This window comes from Mytilus trossulus, chromosome 10, assembly GCF_036588685.1.
Source record: "Mytilus trossulus isolate FHL-02 chromosome 10, PNRI_Mtr1.1.1.hap1, whole genome shotgun sequence".
In the NCBI taxonomy this organism is placed as follows: Eukaryota; Metazoa; Mollusca; class Bivalvia; order Mytilida; family Mytilidae; genus Mytilus; species Mytilus trossulus.
In genome coordinates this window covers 50183926-50209680 of record NC_086382.1, presented here as the reverse complement: position 1 = coordinate 50209680, position 25755 = coordinate 50183926, and the positions used below count along the sequence as shown (strand labels likewise).

General features: G+C 31.7%; 1 protein-coding gene across 3 annotated transcripts in view; it reads right to left on the bottom strand.

Annotated features, from left to right (window-relative positions):
* LOC134687563 (uncharacterized) overlaps nt 1–25755 on the bottom strand; it is a 79400-nt gene that overhangs the window by 37488 nt on the left and 16157 nt on the right. For all 3 annotated transcript variants that reach the window (XR_010101777.1, XM_063547957.1, XM_063547958.1), the window contains exons 9-27: nt 22568–22728; nt 21817–21957; nt 20922–21020; nt 19539–19722; nt 18428–18575; nt 17826–17959; nt 16676–16900; nt 15921–16076; nt 15556–15645; nt 14655–14792; nt 14186–14372; nt 13762–13835; nt 12641–12828; nt 12153–12252; nt 6754–6918; nt 5442–5522; nt 4313–4393; nt 3379–3480; nt 499–775 (exon numbers count right to left, since the gene is read on the bottom strand). Coding sequence is in view for 2 of the 3 variants with exons in the window: in XM_063547957.1 (XP_063404027.1) it covers nt 499–775; nt 3379–3480; nt 4313–4393; nt 5442–5522; nt 6754–6918; nt 12153–12252; nt 12641–12828; nt 13762–13835; nt 14186–14372; nt 14655–14792; nt 15556–15645; nt 15921–16076; nt 16676–16900; nt 17826–17959; nt 18428–18575; nt 19539–19722; nt 20922–21020; nt 21817–21957; nt 22568–22728 (2731 nt within the window). In the remaining variant the exon portion in view is untranslated. The remainder of the gene's footprint in view (nt 1–498; nt 776–3378; nt 3481–4312; nt 4394–5441; nt 5523–6753; nt 6919–12152; nt 12253–12640; nt 12829–13761; nt 13836–14185; nt 14373–14654; nt 14793–15555; nt 15646–15920; nt 16077–16675; nt 16901–17825; nt 17960–18427; nt 18576–19538; nt 19723–20921; nt 21021–21816; nt 21958–22567; nt 22729–25755) is intronic.

Genomic DNA, 25755 nt, shown 5'->3' with positions numbered 1-25755 from the left:
AATATATTTTATAAGATACAATTATAATATCACAACCAAAGTTCATTTTTTTTATACATATAACCAGGCCTTGAAGGCACAAAATATTGCTCAGTGCTCTGAGCACAAAAATCATGCTTTAAACATGAAATCCAGAAATTTGATTGGTTGATTGTCGAGTCAAAGTACAAAAATCATGCTAGAAAGTTTTATGATCGTGAGGCCAGAATCATTCTTAAAATCTTTAAAACAAATATGTCTTTTTATAAATAAATGATAGAAATTTACTTGCATATGACAGTCAATCTTCAAATATCATAGAGGGTTAAATCAAGGGATTTGTTTTTTTAAAGAAATGGGCTCTGACATCAAATATGTGATTTCTCTCTATAAAAATACCTTGTAGCACTACTACATGTAGCAGTTTTGAGATAAGACACGAAAATATGGACATAAAACAGTAAGTGATTTTGAATTGGGTACCTATCGCATTAAAATTCTGTTCCTAAATCAACTTACCACATAAATAAAGATCATGCATTGGAGCGGCTTCTTCCATATCTGCGCCATAACGTTTGTTGTAAGAATCTTTCCTATCCATGTAGACAACTTCTTCATCAGTATCTTCCATATCCATGTCGACAACTTCATCATAAGTCTCTTCCACTTCCATGTCGCCAATTTCATAATAAGAATGTTCCACTTCCCCTTCCCATCCTAAATACTGCAAAGTATCCACATCTTCATCAGAAACCAATTCCAGTATTGATGGTCCATCAGCATGAAGCACTTCATCCTTAATCAAGTCAAATTTTAACATAACATATGAAAGAAATATTTTTAACTTTCACATATGCATATTGGTTGGCATACAGATCATTCAGATATATTTCTAACTTTCACATATGCATATTGGTTGGCATACAGATCATTCAGATATATTTTTAACTTTCACATATGCATATTGGTAGGCATACAGATCATTTCAGATATATATTTTTTACCCCTTATGTGGAAAATTTGACAGGATGAAAACTTTTATATAGAGTAATAGTTATTCTACAATTTACACAAAAATTATATTAATTTAAATGATCATTTTTTATCTGCTATAAAAACTTAACAATAATAAATGCAAAAAATCTAATTCTGATTTTACATCATAATAATCTATATATTTCATTATTAGTTTATAGCTAGACATATTTATTCTTACAGATTTCTAAAAATATCTGACCAACATAACTTAGTATTAGCTTTAATAGTCAATTATACGACATGGGTTTTTCGAATTGTTGAAGGCTGTATGGTTGACTATAATTGCTTACACCGTATTCATTTCAACTCCGGTGAATATCCGGGGGGATAGGAGGGGTCCTGATCCCGAAATCCCGGGCTTGGAAAAACGTAATCCTGAAATCCAGTGCTTAAAAACACAAAATCCTGAGGTCCCGAAATTCGCAAAGAAGAATTCATGGATTCTGAAAGGGTCAATCCCGAAATCCTGAGCTTAAAAACACCCGATCCTGGAGCAGGGATGGGGTAATTGAAAATGTAATGGTAATTAAGTGTAATGCATTACAATTTTCCATGTAATTGAATGTAATGTGTAATTGAGCATTTTTTTAATATCATGTAATGGTAATTTAATTAATTACATTGAAAAAAGCATGTAATGCTCAATTACTTTTGAATTACATTTCAATTACATATACTTTTATGGTGTTAAACTTAAAGATGAGGATTTGTGTTTAATAAATAAAATTGTAAAATAGTACTTGTTTTTCAAATATTGATATCACATACTTTTTTCAAAATATGAAGTCTATAATTTATACTGAAGTTACAATGTATATTAATATTTATTTGACCTACAGATGTTTTCTTTAATAATTATTCTTAATTATAATTTAAAAAAATGTGAGAATCATATATTAGTGTTCAGTTTTTAAGAAAGATCTTTTAACTAAATCGATTGATAAGTAATTAATCACCTTGTTAAACAAAAAACAAAGTGTCACTGTTAAAAATCTTTCTTAGACAGTTCATTTAGAATTTAAAATCACTGTACACTATCATTTTGTCAAATAAGTAGACACAAAAGGATTATAGAAATAAAAATTAATAGCTGTAAAAACAAAGCAATTAATGAGATTAAAATGTCCAGGGGCTATGCCACTGTTACATGTATTTTTATCTAATTAGCAAAATATTGATAATATTTAAACATTATGCATACATTATTTGTACTAAAAATTATTTTCAATATTATGACAAGCACACTTTTTGATATTTTTAATGTAAACAAATTTATTTATGATTTATGTATAATATCTTTGTTTAAACTCTGTTTAATTCAAATGACTTCCATTTCTGAGATGTCAAAATACCCCTTGATGTATTGGCAAGTTAATAGGAACCAATTCCCTCTCCTATCAATATGATGATCTTCTGATCATAGAACTTCCATGTTCTGATCAAGCAATATCTGCCACATTAGCTACCGAAAAGCTATTTAGAATTGCTGTCAAAGAGATGCAGACTAAATGACAAAACATTAAAATAGCTAATGATTATCAATAATGCAACGCTTAAACTATGCTTACATGAATATTTTACACATGCATTATTTATACATGTATAATATTGTTAAAAAATACCATGACGAAATGTAATGTGTAATTTAATTAATTACTTTAGTAAAGTAATTGTAACTTAATTAATTACATTTCAAAAACAGTGTAATGTGTAATTGATGTAATTGACCATTTTTGCAATGTAATGTGTAATTTAATTAATTACATTCCAATGTAATTGACCCCAAGTCTGTCCTGGAGTCCTGATAAAGATCCTATCCCCCTCAATATTTGTCTCCTTGGCAATCATACCACATCTCTTTATTTTAATATAAAGTTACCGTTTCTAGTGTGTATTTATTCTGAACTTTTTGATTATATAAAACATGGGAAAATAGATTTACTAGTATTCAAACAGTTCTGGGTTGTACAGTTATCAAGTCACTTTGAATTTAGTTTAAAACTTTTAAGTGTTATTCTATTCTGTATTATTTGTCCATGAAATAGTTACAGAATAAATTAACAAGCCTACAAGTCCATTAGTGTTAAAAGTTTCATAACCTAGAGCAACATTATCAGTATGTCTGTCCATTTAATTTGGACCATTTTTTTAGGCCTTTTAAAAGTTTTAAAAGCATATTCAATATATTAGAAAGACCCTCCACATCTATGTTTGGTCATTCAAAATTTGTAGGAAAGACTAACCATCAAAATACTGCATACATAATCTGTGTTATATGTAACAAAAGATACAACAGATGGACCCTAACGGACAAAGAGTTGTCGTTAAATATTCTGATCTATTAACATAGGTAAATATTACCTTTTCTCTTTTCTCCACGGCTATAAAACTTGTCAGCTGAGTGACTATAGAGTATTTCTTACTCAGTTCTATTATATAGTCTTTCATGTCCATCTTCTTCAACTGCAAAAAAAATCATAAATAAATCTACTTCTTTATCCATAATAATTACCTTAAATTTAAAAATCATTGGGATGTTTTTATTGAGAAAATGCGACAGATTTATCATCACGATAATTAAAACTCGCATTTTGAAATTTATTATATGAATCAAACAGGAATTTTCTAAATATCTCAAAAATTAAATTGCATTTTATTCTAAAATGACAAAATCACAATAATAAATGCACGCATCAATTTCTGATTTACAGTATATAATACCTCCTAGAGTAATTCAGCAACTGACTCAGTAATTTCAATGTCTCAAAATAAAGAGCTTGGATACTAGATGCAATTTTGCAGCTGGTGTTTTAGTTATAACATGAACTTTCATTTTCAGCAAATAAGGATGTAAAGGTTAAACTGCTATACAAATATGAACACTGTTTTGTAATAGAATGACATCTTGGGCATGACTTTTAACAAGATAAAGATCACTAGTTGTCTGTGCAGGACAACATCTTACCCTGCTCACACACATTTATTGACTCAAAGCCAAATGCTCTAAATCCTGAATGCTGTATGATTGGCTGATAAATCATGAGCAGCAGCAAATATCATCTTTGGTAGCAGGGGTCTCAATTAACACTAAGTCTTGTCAGTTAACATACTGAAAATTTTCTCCTCTTTTCAAAAAACAATTAATAAAACGTAAATGAAATTTAGTGTTGTACTTAAATGTGAATGTGACTTACAAGCATTTTTTATTGTAAGAAATTTTGTGAAATTAGTAACTGACTGTTAAGATTCACATCCAAACTAAAGTTCAGATTCTACGTTATTCATTTAATTTTACCTGATGGTCAATACTATCAGGGGAGAGTACTCCATCTTCCCAGTCTCTGATTATTGCTTTAGCAGTCAGTCTGTGAAGATTCTGCAAGAAAAAAACAACAACATTATCATATCCATCTCATGAATACAAGGTGATTCTCAGTACATGACAGCAGGGCAACAAACAAAGAAAGAAGACATTTAGTGGTCAACATGTTGTCTTCAAAACAGTTTAGTATAAAGCTCTGACTTCCCCCCTAAAGGAACAGTTGTGACCATTTTAACACAGTAACAATTATATTTTCTCCATTGTTTTTTTTATCAAGATAGATCATAACAATATCAAGTTTATACACATGATATTACTAATGTCAGATCTGAAAGTGAGAACATTGTATTTGTGTTCAAAGTTTCCAAAAACCAAAACAGATGTAAAATTATCCTTACCTGTCCTTGAGTAGTACTGAGCTCCGATGTAGAGACAAAAGTAGATATTTCTTGTTATCCTTACCTGTCCTTGAGTAGTACTGAGTTCAGATGTAGAGACAACAGTAGATATTTATTGTTATCCTTACCTGTCCTTGAGTAGTACTGAGTTCAGATGTAGAGACAACAGTAGATATTTCTTGTTATCCTTACCTGTCCTTGAGTAGTACTGAGTTCAGATGTAGAGACAACAGTAGATATTTCTTGTTATCCTTACCTGTCCTTGAGTAGTACTGAGTTCAGATGTAGAGACAACAGTAGATATTCCTTGTTATCCTTACCTGTCCTTGAGTAGTACTGAGTTCAGATGTAGAGACAACAGTAGATATTCATTGTTATCCTTACCTGTCCTTGAGTAGTACTGAGTTCAGATGTAGAGACAACAGTAGATATTTCTTGTTATCCTTACCTGTCCTTGAGTAGTACTGAGTTCAGATGTAGAGACAACAGTAGATATTCCTTGTTATCCTTACCTGTCCTTGAGTAGTACTGAGTTCAGATGTAGAGACAACAGTAGATATTTATTGTTATCCTTACCTGTCCTTGAGTAGTACTGAGTTCAGATGTAGAGACAACAGTAGATATTCCTTGTTATCCTTACCTGTCCTTGAGTAGTACTGAGTTCAGATGTAGAGACAAAAGTAGATATTTCTTGTTATCCTTACCTGTCCTTGAGTAGTACTGAGCTCCGACGTAGAGACAACAGTAGATATTTCTTGGCCACCAATCTCTGCCTTTAAAGTAGCCTTTATAAAAAACAGTAAAACATGGTTTATATGTGTACATATTATATTCATTTGAAGGCAAACCAGTTATATAAATGATAGAGAACATAACCTATCTTTGATCTTTCACATCATTGTATAAGTTCATGGTATATATAACTATATACTATTAGAGGCTTTAAAAAAAAATCATTTCAAGGGGCATAACTCTAATATATTGGCAGTCAATATACTAAAATTTGCAATAGAATACTGAAGTTAATGGAAAGCTATTTAAAGTTATCATTTTGGAACAATATATTATGATTTGTGAAAAACAAAATAATAATTCACCTAAACAAGAAATATGTCCATAAAGAATACATTACATATTCATGTATTATATCAGGGTGATCAATTTACATGTCAAATTTGGTAATATGTCTGCACAAACATTGGAAATCCCTGTTAAAAGTTTAATATATGTAATGTTGTTTATGTGAGATCTTTAAAAGTAATGATTCTTAAATAGTTATCAAAAGTACCAGGATTACAATGTTATACGCCAGACGCGCGTTTCGTCTACATAAGACTCATCAGTGACGCTCAGATCAAAATAGTTAAAAAGCCAAATAAATACAAAGTAAGAGCATTGAGGACCCAAAATTCCAAAAAGATGTGCCAAATACGGCTAAGGTAATCTACTCCTGGGGTAAGAGAATCCTTAGTTTTTCGAAAAATTCTAAGTTTTGTAAACAGAAAATTTATAAAAATGACCATATAATTGATATTCATGCCAACACCGAAGTACTGACTACAAGGCTGGTGATACCCTCGGGGACGAAACGTCCACCAGCAGTGGCATCGACCCAGTGTTTCAACTTTCCATAATGTAACTTTTGTGAATTCAAACTGATGATTCTTAGCACAAAAAGTTACATTATATTGGCTCCCAACATAGATATAAAAAGGGTGAAAAAAAGGATACTTTATTCTTTAGAACAAAAAAAAGGTTAATCTAACAAGAAAACAGTCTGACTTATGAAATAATTGTCTGATTTGTCTGTAAGTTTGTTAATTGTCAATGTATAACAAAACAAAATTGTAAAATGTACTTTTATAGCTGACTATGCGGTATGGGCTTTGCTCATTATTGGAGGCCGTACGGGTACCTATATAGCTTTAGTTGTTAATGTTTGTGTCATTTTGGTCTTTTGTGGATAGTTGTCTCATTGGCAATAATACCACATCTTCTTTTTTATATTATAATTACCATTTTACAATTGCTGACAAATCCATATACCACAAGTCTGGAGCCATTAAACAGAGCTGTGATTTGTTGTGGAGCTTGAACTGGAGGCGGAGTATCAAACTGTTGCCAAGCAACTGATACAGAGGTCAACACTGGCTGAGAGGTCTTCTGAATTTGGGATTTTACCTGCAATATTCATATATTATGAATTATAGATCACACAAGTCATGATGTTTTTAGATGACATAAAATGTCATTATTTTTATTTTTTCACTGTGTTTTCAGCTTTCTTATTGTAAAAGACTTTAAAAGAGTTCTAATGAAAAATACTATTTTACTGATCTTTTTTCTTTCTACAGCTTATTGTATCCTCTTTTTCATCAAATAAAACTTTAAATAAATACCATTTAAAAAAAACATAAAACTCTTCTTCAAACATAAAAATAGTTACATAAAAAAGCTTCTTTAAGGATGTTTGCTGCTCAGTTTCAAAATAAATAACTTACCATAAAACTCGTGTATATTGATAGGGGATTAATTGAGGAATTAAAAAAGCCAAAAAATTATAGGGGTCAATGTGCTTGTTTTCGAGATATTAGCCATTGACATTGTGGCGGGAAAATGTTCTCTCTTGATTTTTCATAGCTTTATCATTGACCACTTAAAGTTCTCAAACACTAATAATCAAAGAGCTGAAAGCTCTGAAGAAAAATGACGCCACTGTCTCTAATATTGGGATAGTTTTTATGCAAGTCTTGATTTTCACGTACCGTAATTAGTTTAACAATGCAACATGTATCGTGAGCATATAATTGATATTCGTATATGTGTGTGTGTGTGAAGTGAAGGTGACAACTGGCTGTTTTTTTAAGACAAATGAATAGGTCAAGACTAGCTGAATTGTACAAATAAATACCATAGAAAGGCTTGTATATTTCTCACTGGTACATAGTCTGAATACGGGTCCGTTCGCTTCCATTCACGTTTGCGCCCACTCATTTTCACCCCCTTTCACTTTCACACCCTACATGTTCGCACCCAATCTTAATTGGTTTTGTGTTTAATAACTCTGTAAGCAAGTGTTTTCTTATAAGTATAATTGTTGTCATTGTCTCAAAATAAAGTAAGACAGCAATTTTTTTTTTTGTGTTGAATAAATCTTAATCATGTTTTGGATAGGGTATTGCTAAAAATAATAATAATTCTTTCTAAATAAAGTGGTATTTTGTTAACGTTTTATTTTGTGTTGAATAACTCTTAATCATGTTTTGGTTAGTGTATTGCTATAACTTGTTTCATTGACTTGTTTCAAAATGAAATGAGATTCTGACTATGTTTGTTTCTGTGTGTTGAATAAATTTTATCATGTTTTGGTTATATTAGTTGATTGCTATATTTTGGTGTCTATGTTTTATTGTTTCGTTGTTTCAGATCAATGGGACCAAGCTGTTAAAAACAATTATCTTTTGTGTTTTTTCCTTTAAAATCTTCAATGTTTTACTCATACCAAGCTATAAATACATTCAGTATTTACACCAAAGCAATTTAAAACAACAACCATGATTTTCCAATTATTCAACTTGAATTTGAATTAAAATTGGGCACGAATGAGTAGTGTGAATGTGCGAACGTGTAGGGTGCGAAAATGTATTGGGCACAAACAGACCTGATACCACACAGTCTGAACCCCCTTCTCCCACAAAATATTAAGTAAATAATCTTTTTGTTACTGCTATCAAAGGTCTAATGAAACTCAGATAATTTCAAACATTTGTCAAAGAATTCTAGTCAAACCGGCACCTAGTTAAATTGGCACCTGGACAAATCATCACCTGGTTAAAATCGACACCTGATATAGTCAATTCGTCACCCATGTTACAGTGACTTGCCTAAAGGTATTACTGTAAAAGTTTACCTATAGCTCAACCTTTTTTTTAAATTGTCCTTTTTTTCCTGAACTTTTTCTTACCTAGGATTATTCTATTGAGAGATTTTTATTTTACTGTCATTCAAAATATTAGGAGTGATCAAGCCAAACAAGAATGACTATATCATATATGATATTTTCTTGCAGTTTGTTTAAAATTGCATAGACTTAAATGCACTACATTTCATCTTAATGTTTGTATAGCCACTACTAGCCGTGTTTATACCCTAAATAATCCAGTCGTAATATTTCACTCACTTTATGAAACATCAAAATCATATTTGAATAAACAATTTTATTTATTTTTAACACTAATATTTGACATCTCATCCAGAATTCCAAATATTTTAAATAATTCCAAATTTCATTCATTTTTCACTACTTCACTAGATTTTTTTCTAAATCCATAGTTTAAATTCTGATTAACTTCCCATGATATACAACCTAATTTAACAGGTGCAGAATCTTGTTATTTTGTTATCAATTCCATTACTATATTCCAAATAGATGTCCTCACTTTACAAATATTTTGTAATATTGTATTTATATTTTTACTATATATCACTTGATTTTACTATATCCACAGTAAACATTTTATTTCTTTTCCTATGATAAATTTCCAACTCAAACAATATTTGATCCAGAATTTTATAATTACTATTTCCAATTTCACATGAATCACTTAAAACATTTCCTCACGTTAGGAATATTATATTTTACTTTCATTTTTCACTTTATCACTAGATTAGACTATATCCACTGCATTAATTCAACATTTTATTTCGTTTCCAAGACCCCATTTAAATGATAAATCATCTTAAGTTTGTAATAGATCCCAAAACTAATAATGAATGTTTTTAAAATCACGTTTAAAGCCACAGAAACATGTTGGATGAACTCGCACTATATCTCTTACTTGAATTCCAGTTTTGAATTTGTTTAATCTTTAACATAACAAAAACCCATCTATGAAAATTTGAATTTCCTTGATTGAACACAGCATTTTATACACAAAAGTCCCACTGATATTATAATAGATTTCAAAGAAAAAACACAGCAAGGTATACTCCAAAATTATTTTCGAATTTTACATGTACAACATCATATGTTAGCCCCACAGAACAGTTTGAATGAATTTTTTCCTCCTTGATGTCCTTCATGACAATAACATCTTGAAAAAAAACACATCACATTTTAAGAAGCAAAATTGCCATAAAAAATCTAAGAAGTGAATTCAAATGAAATAAATCCAATATTGTATGCACAATGACACCAAAAGATTTCAAACATTGCAAATAATAATCCAAAATGAGAATCTTGAAGGGTCATGTGAAGAAATGAACAACATATCCCTCTGAAAATTTAAACTGTAAACACCTGAACAGCTATTTCTTGTTTCACTGGCAGCTGGACAAAACTATGTTTAAGGGTTCGAATTTTAAAGAAGCATTTAGTGTGTAAATAAAGTTTAAATTTTCAAACATAGTAATACATATTTAATTTAATCTTTTACTGATTTAGAATTTTAGGTAATAATTTGATAAATCATAAATATCAGGGATTTAAAACAATAAGAACCAAAAACTATTTTCTTCCCTATCAATTTTTAATAGAATAATCCTAGGTAAGAAAAAGTTCTGGAAAAAAGCATGCTGAAACTTTGGGTTAGGTGAATAAAAATCTTACAGGTAGCATCAAGGTAAATTTAAATCTAACAATACCAACTGGTCAATTAATTTAAATGTCCCTATTGTGTTGTCAATTTTAAAAACTGATTGAGCTATAGGTAAACTTTTACAGTAACACCTTCAGACAAGTCACTGTAAATATATATTTTTAACAGTATTTTAAGCAATAGGGTAAAAATAAGAAAGGGCTTGCCAGAATTTTTTTCAGTATTTAAGCAAAAAGAGTTAAATACTAACTTTCACATTTTTGGGTGTTCATGTACATTTTGTATATATTTATTTTTCTCAACTAAATGACTTTTTTGGTGTAGTTTTAATGATATATATATATGAGTAGTCCAAATAATTATTACGTCTGGCAAGGCTTTTTTAATTTTATTCTGGAACACTTTCCTATGACCGCAAGGCTATATTAATTTTTTTTCTGGGACGCCTTCCTACGAACGTCGTAGGAAGGCGTCCCAGAAAAATAATAAAATAGCCTTGCCAGACGTCATAATTATTTTGACTAATACATGAGATATTGGGTATTTTTCTGCAATATTTTAACCAGTTGAGCATTTTACAGGATTGTTGGTTTAATGCTGTATAAACTTTACTGAAAAAAAAACACCTTAAATTTGCTAATTATTTTGCATGAAAGTTTGATTTATTGAAAGGGACTCATAGTTTTCCATTTTATTTTAATAATTGACTTGTTTTTACAATTACACAAATTGTCTAATTGTAAAAACAACAGCTTTGGTAAGGGCTTCGTTGTTTACATTTATACACAACATTATTATATTCACTTTCGTTTCGTTGTTTACCAAAATACACAACAACATATTCACTATGTACTTGGTAACAGTAATTAATTAATTGAATAGAAAATATTATAACAAATATTATTGGATGCCGAATTGACGTCGAATAGGTGCCGATTTGACTAGATGCCAATTTAACCAGGTGCCGACTTGACTTGTAAGTTTCAATTCCTCTGCGATCGTTTGCGGTATTTTCTTGAGAAAATCTATTTTCCATCATCAAAGAGAAGAAGAAACTGCTTTAAAATGATTCTGGAACGCTTCATGATTGTTAAAATAAGTTTAATTCACTCAAAAACAATTTTAAAACTTGCGATGTTTAAGCAGGAAGTTTCCAAAGCATGTGTAATAGAAGAAATTAACTGGTGAGAGTGAAAATCCGTATATGACAGATATCCCTATAGTACGACTTTGAAAGTAAAACAGTTCAATCCTTTTGTAAAACAGTCTTTAATATACCTTTCACATTAATGTTTGAAGGGTCTTAAGCTTATTCAAACCATATGAGTCGGTATGAAACACCAAAACGGAATGAACAATAACCGATTACGTTTTGTAGTTTACAAATTATAAAACTGGTTTCCGTCAAACTACAACACTTTGTTCGAGTGTAGTGGAATTCAAGTAGAAACCAGTGTAAACTGGGTCCTGGCTGATTTAATACTACACAATGATGCATAATGATAACACAAGCAGATTCCAGTTTGTATGGAAAATAGTAAATACGAAACCAAGCGCGGTAGGCAGAGAAATGAAATGAAGTTCAGGTCGGCAGTTATGGAACAATGACTGCGTCATTTTCCAAAAAATGAATAAGATTTTATAAAACTTTTATAAATGGCTTATAATTATATATGTAAAAGATTTATAAAAAGAAAAATGGGGGTTCATGGGCAAAATTTTTTAAGGCATTCAAATGGATAAAACCAGAGGATTTCGAAAATCTGATAAAAATTCCAAAACATGACCATTAAAAATCCTTAATAGATCTATATCTACCTTGTTTTCCCACTTTGACTTTGATTGAGAATCAAAATATTCAAAAGAACCTGCTCCAAGTCTGGACATAGCCTTCAGCACATGTTTGTTAGCAATGGCACTGAAACAGAACAAGTACATTCATTTATTCTTTCATTCTCTTGAACAAACAATTAGTATTTATGACAATAGACTTTTTTTTCTTTTTTCAAAAATACATACGGTACATGTTGAAAATATTCAAATTAAAAAGAAATATACATAGCTTTTAATATATTCTTGTTACCGTAAGGAACATAAAATTTTAACCTTCCTTGTCTATGAGAAATTTCCGCAGGATCTATTAGAAAGGGACAAATGGCAATCTTTTTACATTTCAGCAAGCAACTTTTCATTACTGTAGTAGATCTAAATTTAAGTGCCAATCTGCCTAAAATAAAGCAGTGGTGCAAACATGACAAACAAAACACTAAATTATCTTTTAATATAAAAGTTTTCTCTACAGTTACCTGACACCGAATGTAAAGATCCTTGTGTGTTGACAGTTGTCACGAACAGCTTTAAGAGTCGTCTCCTCATTGTTAATATGGCCGTCAGATAATATAAAGACATTTCTTAATGAGTTCTCTGGCTTAAGAAGGAAGAAACTGTGGAGGGGACGATATACCTCTGTGCTACCCATGTTGGCTTGGATATCCTAAAAACAAAAAAGACAGAATTGGAAGGAAACAAGTCAAGTTGTGTAGAAAAGGATGAGTAATGCATATGCTTATATCATTTTAATCTGTAAAGATACTTATATTAATGTTATACAGAGGAGTCTCATCAAGATTTACTGTAAACAACAGATTGTAAGTATTCATAAATGCTACTCACTGAATATGAAAACTTTTTCAATATACGGTGTAACCTGTGTTATCCGACACACTGGGGGACCAGAAAAAAAATGTTGGATTGAGCAGGGTGTCAGAATACTCAGTTTTTTTTCTGCAAGGATAGGAATTTATTGGGACCATGATGTCAGTGTCAGTTAATGCAGGATGTTGGAATACTCAGTTTTTTTCTGCAAGGATAGGAATTTATCGGGACCATGATGTCAGTGTCAGTTAATGCAGGATGTTGGAATACACGGTTTTTTTCTGCAAGGATAGGAATTTATTGGGACCATGATGTCAGTGTCAGTTAATGCAGGATGTTGGAATACTCATTTTTTTTCTGCAAGGCTAGGAATTTATTTGGACCATGATGTCAGTGTCAGTTAATGCCGGATATTGGAATACTCAGGTTTAGGATTAGTCAGGTTGCACTGTATTTACATTATTTGATTGATTGATTGTAGGTTGCTTAACAACGAGTGGCAAATATTTCATGCATAATCAGGACGATTAAACATTAAATGAAAAGAAAATTAGAAATAAACATTAAACACAGGAAGTATATGAGACATGTTCATCACATTTTATCCTTTTTTTAAATTTTCCTAGCTTCCTACCCAAAAAAAGTTCAGAAACCAAGTTTAACTCTATGCTACCTCTTTGAATGTAGATCTGTTTTACATAAGAGGCTGCACGTCAAATTTTAGTGCCCTTGATATAATGCATATTGAACTGAGTTTGAGATTTTAACATACCTTAACAAATTGCTCAGCAATTTTCAGAGTTGACTTGGACTTTTTCTGGCCTGTAGGAAATAATTCTCTGTAACCTGTTTAAATTGACAATTTATAATTACAAGAGAAACTTTTAAAATGGGCATTTTTTGTTACATATACATATACTGTAAACTATTACATATACTGTACAGTATTACAAATGAACAGCTACCGATGATATATTCATATTAAAAGATGATGCATTGTTATAGATATATTTGTAAAGCTGTGACATTGACCTCCCACTTCTTTTGAAATTGACCTCTTTCTACCTTTGACATTGACCTCTTGCTACCTTTGACAAGTCATAATTTGTAAAAGTAAAACACCAAGCATGAAATATAATTTAGGATCATTCAGGACCGCAACATTTTAAGACACCTATTCAAGTACCAGTACTTACATGTGCCAAATAATACAATGTTAAACAGAGTATGTGCTGACAGATGATTCAGTGTTAGCAGCAAAATTTTCTTGGCTTCTAACAAAGCTTTCCCCTTCATTGAATTTGAAAGGTCAAGGACAAGTATTATTTCTGTTTCGTTGTCTTCTGCCGCTTCAAATTCTGGATAAAATGTCAACATGGCTGCCTAAAAATATGTAAAAGATGGAATTTTTTTACCACCAAGAGTTCATAACTTTCATGGTTCCTTTTTTTACCCCCTATGTAAGTGTTGAAAGGTTACAAAATTTAGTTCTGAGAGTTCACATAAGAAGTTAAAAAGGTCATACTTTTTGGATTACATATTCGAACCTTTTTATATGGATAATATAATTTATAATTAATATTTGGCCATGAATTGACTTTGAAAAATGAAGAAATTGTTTTGCACATACTTAACTAGCTATTTCCCCATCTTTTGATAATGTACCTCAGTTTGTTTGCCTTCATTATCTACCTCGACCCACATCCTTGGTACATGTATCTCAGCCAGTCCTATCAGCAATTGAAATCCATCGGAAATAGTCTGTCCTTCTGTCATTGAAACTGTACATCTTGTAGCTGTACTCTGAAACAAAAATACCCACAAACTTTACTTCATTTCTATATATACTTACAGAAAATTAATCAATATAAAGCTATCTTGTTATTCCATTCAATTCATATTTTGTATTTTTTCAAAATAGAACTGATCTTTGAACTGCTGTTGCTATTATCTTAATATTCTTTTGAATATCAAACGAGTCAAATTTGGCAGTCTTCAAATATGTATTAAAAATGATGAAGTTAACAAAAACACAATAAAAAAAGCAAATCTGCTGATAAAAAAAGATAAGGTCTATATAACATTTGAAGAATGCTATATGTAAGTCTTATGATACTTATGGTTTTCTAATCCATCAAGCTAACAAGAATGTGTCCATAGTACATGGATGCCCCACTTGCACTATCATTTTCTATGTTCAGTGGACCGTGAAAATTGGGGTCAAAACTTTAATTTGGAATTAAAACTAGAAAAATCATATCATAGGGAACATGTGTACTAAGTTTCAAGTTGATGTAACTTTAACTTCATCAAAAACTACCTTGACCAAAAACTTTAACCTGAAGCGAACGGACGCATGGACGAACGGACACACAGACAGATGAACGGAGGCACAGACCAGAAAACATAATGCCCCTCTACTATCGTAGGTGGGGCATAAAAAGGAGCTTGAAAATATCAGACATTTCAAAACACTCAATTTGTCAAAATTTGAAAGATTTTCATAGCTGAAAAATAAAACCATGCACAGAAAAATTCCTCAAGCAACATAAAGAGAGTTACTTACCTTTTTCATAATTTTATGAGTTGGACATGTTACTGTTCTGATATCAAATGGCATCTGTATTGACACTTTGATGGTACAGCTGTCATCACCCTGTAATACATGTACAATGACAACATACGTGTTTCAATAAAACTATAACTCAGCTCTCTGTCCAATATAAAATTCTAATTCTAAAATGAAATCTGTAGATTCAAATGAACTTTTCTTCTATGACAAACTTATATTTCATTTTTTTTATAAATGTTTGTATTTAATATCATCATCTTCCGAAAAGATATCCCAATAAAAATATTTCTATCTTCCTGATTCAATAGGAATATGAAAGTATTTATTATTTCACCCTCTGCTCTTGTTATCTCCCTTACCTCAGTATTACTGGCTTCCTGTTTCCAAGGAGCCACAGATCCAGGAATTGTGAAGTTAATCAATTCTCCTTCTACTTGTAATTCTGATACATAAGTTATCTTGATAAGGGCCACACACCCTGGTGGCAAATTACCGACACTGACAGTAAATACATCCTGCCAGAAACAAGAAAGATTTATAAGTAAATTTTCTTCATAAAAGACACATAGCATACAAATTATAACGGCATCTTATAAATCTTCACTATATTTAGAAATTTGATGTCAATTTATATATGTAAAGTTGGCTAACAAATTGATCTGTGCACTGTGTTGTAAATGTTTACATGACCTGTGTGTTCAAAAAGATCCTTTAATATATTTGAATTTGATGACACCGAATGTTTTATATAATAATTTAACTCACAGTTGACTCATTAATTTAACCATACACATTAAAAAGGTACAAATATATACTGTTAAAACATTATTCCTGAAGTATTACTAACAGGAGATGTGGGAAAATAGAAACAAGACAACAACAAAATAATGAGTAGAATAAAACTAAAACATCAAGTATATAATTGGCTGTTTAAGAATCTAATGCATTCTGGGTAATATTTTCATAAGTGTACACCAAAGTGTCATGATTGTTATAAACTGTTCGAAACAATAGGAATTAGACCAATGACATGGTGTTATTTTCGATTTTGGGTACAAACAATTGAGTTACCCATAGTCCTTTAGATTCTGAAACAGCCGATTATAAAATGTACCGGAGTTTCTTCATCCTGATCCATGAGATAGGCTCCATGTCCTTCACTTATTGCCTTCTTGTATTCCTTGTGAGCGGTCTCCTTCTCCTTTACTTCTCCCACGATATGTTTACCGTTAATAAAAGCTTCAAATCCACAAACAGCAGCCATATCATCTAATGGGAACACATACTTAGCTTCGAGAGTAGAGGTACTAGTGTTGTGGTACTCTTGTAGCACTACAACCTAAAATATAAAGTACCATTAGAGAAAGATCTTTCCAAGACATAATTGGCTTTCAAAGTATAATTACAACAAAACTGGTCTGAACAGAACCTTGTGTTGGGAGGATGACTGTGTAAAACCAAACTGTTCTTGAAAATTTTCTAAACTACAAAAAAACCCAACAACATTGTTCCAATTCAATTTCTTAACCTGTCTTTTCTTTATTTCACAATGGCATAAGTTTCCTTCAATCAGTTTTTGCAAGCATTGAAATTTGGAAAATTAATGGTTGATTGTGTGATAAAGTAATTGTTTTGGCCCTTTATAGCTTGCTGTTTTCAGTGGACTCATTGTTCAAGGCTCCATGTTGAAGACCGTACCTTGACCTATAATGGTTTGTTTTTGTAAATTGTGACTTGGATGGAGAGTTGACTTATTGGAACTCATACCACATCTCCCTATATCTACTTATTTTATTTTTTTTTATTTACCATTATACAAATACCCTTCTGTGATATCATTCCATTTGTATTTTGTTTGATAAATTGAAATAAAATTTCTGCTACTAAAGTCCTGTCCATTTCATAAAAGTTAAACTTATTCAGATTTTACTACAAATTATTGATTTTGTCTACTGGACTCTTAAAATTGAAACAGTTATTGATATGTCACAGTAAAATAAGGAAATAGGCATTCACAGGGAAGAGAACAATCAGAATACATTATTAAAGGGGTCCAACTCTTATAAACTTTTGAAGCCAGAATAAAGGTCATTCCTTCAAGAAAATTGTCAAACAGCATACTGTAGTTTATTATGTCCAGCAATGTGAATAGATTTCAAATATTTTTCTAAGTAAGGTGCTTATGGTATAATTAATACCTTTGAGGCCAATTCCATAAGCTGAGCTCTGATATGGACTTAAGCTTATTTACATGTTAATCATACCTTTGAGGCCAAGTCCATTAGCTGAGCTCTGATATGGACTGATTTCAAAACACATGATTCTCCTGAGGTAGATACCAATCCTGGTTCTACTTTGTCCATCGGATTCTTTATTCCAGAAACATCTTTTAAGTCAACTGAAATATAAAAGGATATTTAAAACAGTTATTGCAATCTGCACTAAAGAAATATACAATTAAGTTTAAAACTTTCCTAAATTAGTTTGATTGTTGTTTGCTACATGTCCAGTTGCAAAATTATTTTGTCAACAGTTAAGTTAAAATCTTTCTGATATTTTCTACTTGAGGCTGAAATGATTTTCTAAAGTAAATCAATTATGTTTAATCTTTAGAAAAAATTTTAAAGTCACAATTGCCATAAGAGTAAGTAAGTAATGGGATGGAAATGACTATAATTAATACGGCCATCAGTTTTAGTCTATTCAGTGAATATTTTATTCTGTCAATTTTTTTTTTTTAAATATTATATTTAAATTTAGAGGTATATAAGCACTTAATTATGAAATTCACACTAATTAAATATTTTCCTTTTCCTTTAAGATGTTTAGTGCTTACTGCAAAAGGGATATTAAATAATAATTTTACTTTGCTGGTTAACATCTAAATCTACATCTTCTTCCATGGTGGACATTGATTCTATGTTAAACGATTGTTTGATATCCCCTTCCATAGAAAACTCCACTAAGTACTCTACGATTTGCTGGTTTGTATTGTAAATTACATATTCATCATCCTGTAGAAATTAAAATAAAAAACGTAAAATATCATTAAATCGTACATTATATTGTGGTATGTAAACAATACTTAACTATGACCAGTGCTGGGGGTTGTCTTGGACTTGCATTAGGAAGGGAGTTTCTTTGCTCCATGTTGAAGGCCTAACTGTGAATTTGAGAAGAAAAAACAACAATAAATGGACTGTTTGCCTTTTTATTTTTTGCTGTGCATTTACTGATTTTGTGTCATGGATGGATACCCCATATCCTTTGTTTTGTCTATTAAGAATTGTCAATCTATGTACTGGTCCGAGTACACAGTTATCCTCCCTTGATTTTCGTTGTCCACAAATATAGTCCTTAGTGTGGACAGTGTGTTACTTGTCAATTTTTTTTATCCCCCTTTCCAATTTATTTCTTTATGTTTTATGCCTCAAGTAGCAAGAACGGGGACAGAATTACACTGTAAAAAAATTTGATTCATGAATTATAATGTAAAGTAGTGATTTGCTCCAGTTGAAAAAGGTCAAAATTTAGCATTTCCGAAGCAGTCAAAAGATTTCAAGACCCCCTATACATGAAATTGTCCATAGTTTGAGTTAGAGCTGATGAAGTTTCTATAATTTTGATAGAATTTGTCTTAAAAGTAGTACAACACACTGTAAAATTTTATTGAGAAAGCGCAGGTGGGATTTTTTTATTTCCATTTATTGTCTAAAAGAAATGCACAACTAAATAACTGTGTACTCTGACCTACCACAGTGAGCTCATGTCACAAGTATTACCCCTAATTATTCTGTTATACCATTCAAAATACATAAAAAACTAATACATATTGATAACTTGCTTATCTGGTAAAAGTATTACAAGGTGGACCCCATATATCAAGAATATTCTGCATTATTTTATTTCTTAGTGAAAAAAAGAATGTACTGGTTATATTAAAACCATTTGGAGGCCTCTATTATTTATCTGTGTACCTTGAATTCTGAAGGTTGATCTTCTGATGACGCTACACCATGACAGCTTTCATACCCCTCTGGAGGCCCCTGTAGATCTTTGTGGTATTCAGTGAAATCTTTACAGTTGCCAAGGGCAACATTACTGACTAGCATCATTCTGGTTCCCTTACATTTACTTTGGTCTGAGTATTGTATACTAGTACTGTCAGATAAAAATAAATCATATTATGTTTTGAATCTTACATTGTTTTAGTACTTTTTTCAATTGTATATCTTGTTAACATTTTAGTACACAAAATATAAAGAGCTGACGTACTAAAATGTCCGGAATTATGCAAATTTGAATTACCAGCACTTCATACCTGTCAAATCACCCGTTTTTTGCGGGTGACACCCGTTATTTTCACCTCTCACCCGGGAGTTTTTCTTAACCCGGCGGGTCCCGGGAATTTCTAACATTACCCGTTTCACCCGGATTTCTGACCGGAATTGTTTCCGGTATTTAGAAGTAATACGACCTTCGGTTTTATCGGTCTTTTTCAATGTAATCAAAAGTCAAAATGTAGGACTTGTTTACCTGAGCTACGTAACGATATTTTCAACAAGCTACAAGATGAGTTCAGTGACTATCAGTTGACCCCATTAGATGAACTTCCACTTTGCACTTCCCCTGAAACTGACATTGGTACATTTTGGGGAGAAATGTCCAAGTTGCATGACATTTTTCTTAACAAGCCAAGATTTTTTGTTTTGTCAAAACTTGCTAAAACATTACTGGTTTTGCCAAACAGCAATGCAGACAGTGAGAGGGCATTTTCTTTAGTAAAGAAAATAGCTACAGAGTTTAGGGCTGATCTTAATAAGGATACACTGTGTGCTCTTCTTTCTTGTAAAATGAATACACATTTGCATTGCTATGAACTGAAACCAAGTGCAGTTCTTTTAAAGAATGCCAAGTCTGCTACTATGGAATATAACAATAGTCTGAAATAAACTTGTATACATGTTCTAACTGTTTTATATACATATTGACTATATAAATTATATGTAAACATATTTTTGTTCTTCAATTGAGCCCGCAAAATGTCGTACGCGTTATGACCTGAGATTTTTTTTCTCAATGCAGGTCATGACCTGACTTTTCATTTTCAGAGGTTGACAGGTATGGCACTTCATATAACCTTGAATCTTATCCCAAGATAAATGAAAATTTTTCAGTTACACGTTATACTCATTTAAATAATTGAAATTAAAATAAAATCACATTGTCATGCAAATATCTTACATTAAAAAAAAACTTGACCACTGAAGTCAACACTATATGACAAAGATCAAATTCTTGTAAAGAAAGTCCATTCTGTTTTGCAGAATTTTATTTGAGTTCTTGCGACCTCTACATACCTCGCAGAGCTGGCAAAGTAGACACCATTTCCCAGCATTCCTGCATCTGTTCTTGTTCCGCCAAAATCATCAACAATTATTTTAGGCAAAAGTAAACCCCTAAAAAGAAAGATTTATACTTATTGAAAGATATTTGCTGTTTCAGAATCTAATGCATCCTGGGTAATATTTTCAAAAGTGTACACCAAAACGTTCTGATTGGTTGAAAATGTCATAAACAATGGAAATTCAACCAATGAAATGAACTTATTTTCCTTTTGGGGTACGCACAATGAAATTACCCATGATGCTTTAGATTCTGAAACGTCCAATTGTGGTAAGCACTTACGTCCATTTTGTCATATCATGGTTTTTTTTTCATATATGTATAATCTACAAATATTATTTCTGATTTAATTTTATTTATCCATTAAAAAAAAAAAGAGGATTGGCTATATCCGAAAAAAAAGATTGGTTGTTGAAAGGCACTGCATATAATAACACAGAGATGGGGTTCAAATCAGTTTTCACAATAGTTATACAGTTGCATTTTTTTCTCCCAAAATATTCTGTGTGGTTGATCTTTAAAACATTGCCTTTCAATTCTCTGTTATATTTTCTAAAGAATTTTGGCCCTGAAACAGGATGTCTACAACTGAAGTTGTAAAGATTCATAGGAAACAAAGTATAACCCTTGAATGGATAAATCTGCAAATGAACCTGGTTTATATTTAGTCATCCATCATATTGTGTAAAAGTTTTCCAAAGATTTGGTGATATGGTTCATAAAAATCACCTAGAAACTAATGAATTATAATATTCAGATAATGAAAGACACGAACTCTTCAACAATACATTCAGATTCTACTATGGTCCTATTTGTTTGGCCATTTCTAATTAAATTAAAACTTTTTACCTTGATAATATTCCTACAAAGTTCTGTACTTTTGATGCATGAAACAACAATTTCTGAGGTCTCAAGTCTTTCCTAAAATTGTCTTCTTCTACTTGTCGATGAACACAGAAAACATTACTAATGTTGATCTCAGGGCTTCCTCTGAAATAAAAAAGGGGAAGGAAATCAAAATCTTCATCATATTTTACTTACGGTTGTAAATCCTGAATTCACCAGCAATAAACTTAATAGCTATATACTACCGCCTAAAAAATAAGAAAACAAAAAACAATCCATTGAGAATTTACTGGAAGCAGAAAATTTGTTTATACTACAAGTATTAAATCCAATGATTTCAATATGTTATCTTTTTAAGATTTGGATTAAATATCAGCATCCAAAAACACAATAACCCAAGAATCTATAGGTGACATTGAATCCTTTTCAGTGTGACAATCCAGACATTGGTATAAACATTTATCTTATCTGTTATTACCTATTAATCTCCTGTAATCAGCTGTTATCTAAAATTATAAACAACCTTGGAAAAATTGAATTGTTTTGACCCAATCATGATGATTTCAGTAAGACCTAATTAATAAGATTCTTGATTCTAGATATGTTCTTAATTATAAATATGACAATGTCAAAACTAAGTATTTGTTGCACCCAAATTTCATGGTTTACCATTGATATATACAAATACATTAAATGTTAATGAATCATCAACAACAACAAAATAATGTATATGTATTGTATTGAAAATACAAACTGTTTTAGAGACTGTATAATGTGCTCCTTGATCTGTTTATATTCTGTATCTGTAATCTCTAAACCATCCAGTCTACATCGTAATGCTTTATACTTGGCCTCTGTACTACTTCTAGTCGACCAGTTTGTAGACTCACTCACAGCCACCATATCTTTAATCATCTGAAATACATAATATTAAAATACATACATCATGTCAAAAACATACACAAATATTTTAAGTCAGGGAAATGATAAGAAAGAAACACTCTAATTTTGAAATAGAGCACTTCCTTACTTTTAGACTTAAAAATGTGTTACGATCTAATTTTGTCCTGTCATCACTATATACATGAACAGTTATAGAACCTTAGTGAGCACACTCACATACACCACGTCCCCACATTGTCATTGGAGAAATAAAATATGTGTAAGAAAAAAAAATTGCATCATAATTTCCTGTCAATATGCACATCTGCATAGTATGTCCTTATTATCTGAAAAGGATTCGTGAAATTCTGTTGTGTGGTTTGAGAGGAGTTAAGATGACAAAATGTTGCAGTAGTACATTAAAGTAAATAAGTTCAAAGGGGCGTAACTCCTAGAAAAACTAGAGGCTCTAAAGAGCCTGTGTCGCTCACCTTGGTCTATGTGCATATTAAACAAAGGACACAAATGGATTCATGAAAAAATTGTATTTTGGTGATGGTGATGTGTTTGAAGTTCTTACTTTACTGAACGATTTTGCTTCTTACAATTATATCTATCATGAACTTTGCCCATTAGTAACAGAGAACTATATTTGGTAAAAATTTACATAAATTTACCAAATTAATGAAAATTGTTAAAAATTGACTATAAAGGGCAATAACTCCTTAAGGGGTCAATTGACCATTTAGGTCATGTTGACTTATTTGTAGATCTTACTTTGCTGAACATTATTGCTGTTTACAGTTTATCGCTATCTATAATAGTATTCAAGATAACCAAAAACGGCAAAATTTCTTTAAAAATTATCAATTGGAGGGCAGCAACCCAACAACCAGTTGTCCAATTCATCTGAAAAATTCAGGGCAGATAGATATTGACTTGATTAACAATTTAACTTCTTGTCAGATTTGCTCTAGATGCTTTGGTTTCATAGTTATAAGCAAAAAACTGCATTTTACCCCTATGTTCTATTTTTAGCCGTGGCGGCCATCTTGGTTGAATGGCCAGGTCATCGGACACATTTTTCAAACTAGATACCCCAAAGATGATTGTGGCCTAGTAGTTTCAGTGGAGATTTTGTAAAAGATTACTTAGATTTATGAAAAATGGTTAAAGATTGACTATAAAGGGCAATAACTCCTAAAGGGGTCAACTGACCATTTTGATCATGTTGACTTATTTGTAGATCTTACTTTGCTGAACATTATTGCTGTTTACAATTTATCTCTATCTATAATAATATTCAAGATAATAACCAAAAACAGCAAAATTTCCTCAAAATTACCAATTCAGGGGCAACAACCGATTGACCGATTGACCGATTCATCTGAAAATTTCAGGGCAGATAGTTCTTGACCTGATAAACATTTTTATCCCATGTCAGATTTCCTCAAAATGCTTTGGTTTTTGAGTTATAAGCCAAAAACTGCATTTTACCCCTATGTTCTATTTTTAGCGGTGGCGGCCATCTTGGTTGGTTGACCAGGTCACGCCACACATTTTTTAAACTAGATACCCCAAAGATGATTGTGGCCAAGTTTGGATTAATTTGGCCAAGTAGTTTCAGAGGAGAAGATTTTTGTAAAAGATTACTTTAATTTACGAAAAATGGTTAAAAATTGACTATAAAGGGCAATAACTCCTAAACGGGTCAACTGACCATTTTGGTCATGTTGACTTATTTGTAGATCTTACTTTGCTGAACATTATTGCTGTTTACAGTTTATCTCTATCTATAATAATATTCAAGATAATAACCAAAAACAGCAAAATTTCCTCAAAATTACCAATTCAGGGGCAGCAACCCAACAACCGATTGACCGATTCATCTGAAAATTTTCAGGCAGATAGATCTTGACCTGATAAACATTTTTATCTCATGTCAGATTTCCTCAAAATGCTTTGGTTTTTGAGTTATAAGCCAAAAACTGCATTTTACCCCTTTGTTCTATTTTTAGCCGTGGCGGCCATCTTGGTTGGTTGACCAGGTCACGCCACACATTTTTAAACTAGATACCCCAAAGATGATTGTGGCCAAGTTTGGATTAATTTGGCCAAGCAGTTTCAGAGGAGAAGATTTTTGTAAAAGATTACTTTAATTAACTAAAAATGGTTAAAAATTGACTATAAAGGGCAATAACTCCTAAACGGGTCAACTGACCATTTTGGCCATGTTGACTTATTTGTAGATCTTACTTTGCTGAACATTATTGCTGTTTACAGTTTATCTCTAACTATAATCATATTCAAGATAATAACCAAAAACAGCAAAATTTCTTCAAAATTACCAATTCAGGGGCAGCAACCCAACAACCGATTGGCCGATTGATCTGAAAATTCCAGGGCAGATAGATCTTGACCTGATAAACATTTTTACCCCATGTCAGATTTGCTCTAAATGCTTTGGTTTTTGAGTTATAAGCCAAAAACTGCATTTTACCCCTATGTTCTATTTTTAGCCGTGGCGGCCATCTTGGTTGGTTGACCGGGTCACGCCACACATTTTTTAAACTAGATACCCCAATGATGATTGTGGCCAAGTTTGGTTTGATTTGGCCCAGTAGTTTCAGAGTAGAAGATTTTTGTAAAAGTTAACAACGACGACGGACGACAGACGACGGACGACAGACGACGGACGACGACGGACGCCAGACGCAAAGTGATGGGAAAAGCTCACTTGGCCCGAACGAAGGGCCAAGTGAGCTAAAAATTGAATCGCAATTTCCCGTTGATATGCACAACTGCATAGTATGTCCTTATTATCTGAAAAGGTTTCGTGAAATTCTGTTGTGTGGTTTGAGAGGAGTTGTGATGACAAACTGTTGCAGTAGTACATTAAAGTAAATAAGTTCAAAGGGGCATAACTCCTAGAAAAAATTAAATCGCAATTTCCCGTCCATATGCACAACTACATAGTATGTCCTTATGATCTGAAAAGGTTTCGTGAAATTCTGTTGTGTGGTTTGAGAGGAGTTGCGATGACAAACTGTTGCAGCAGTA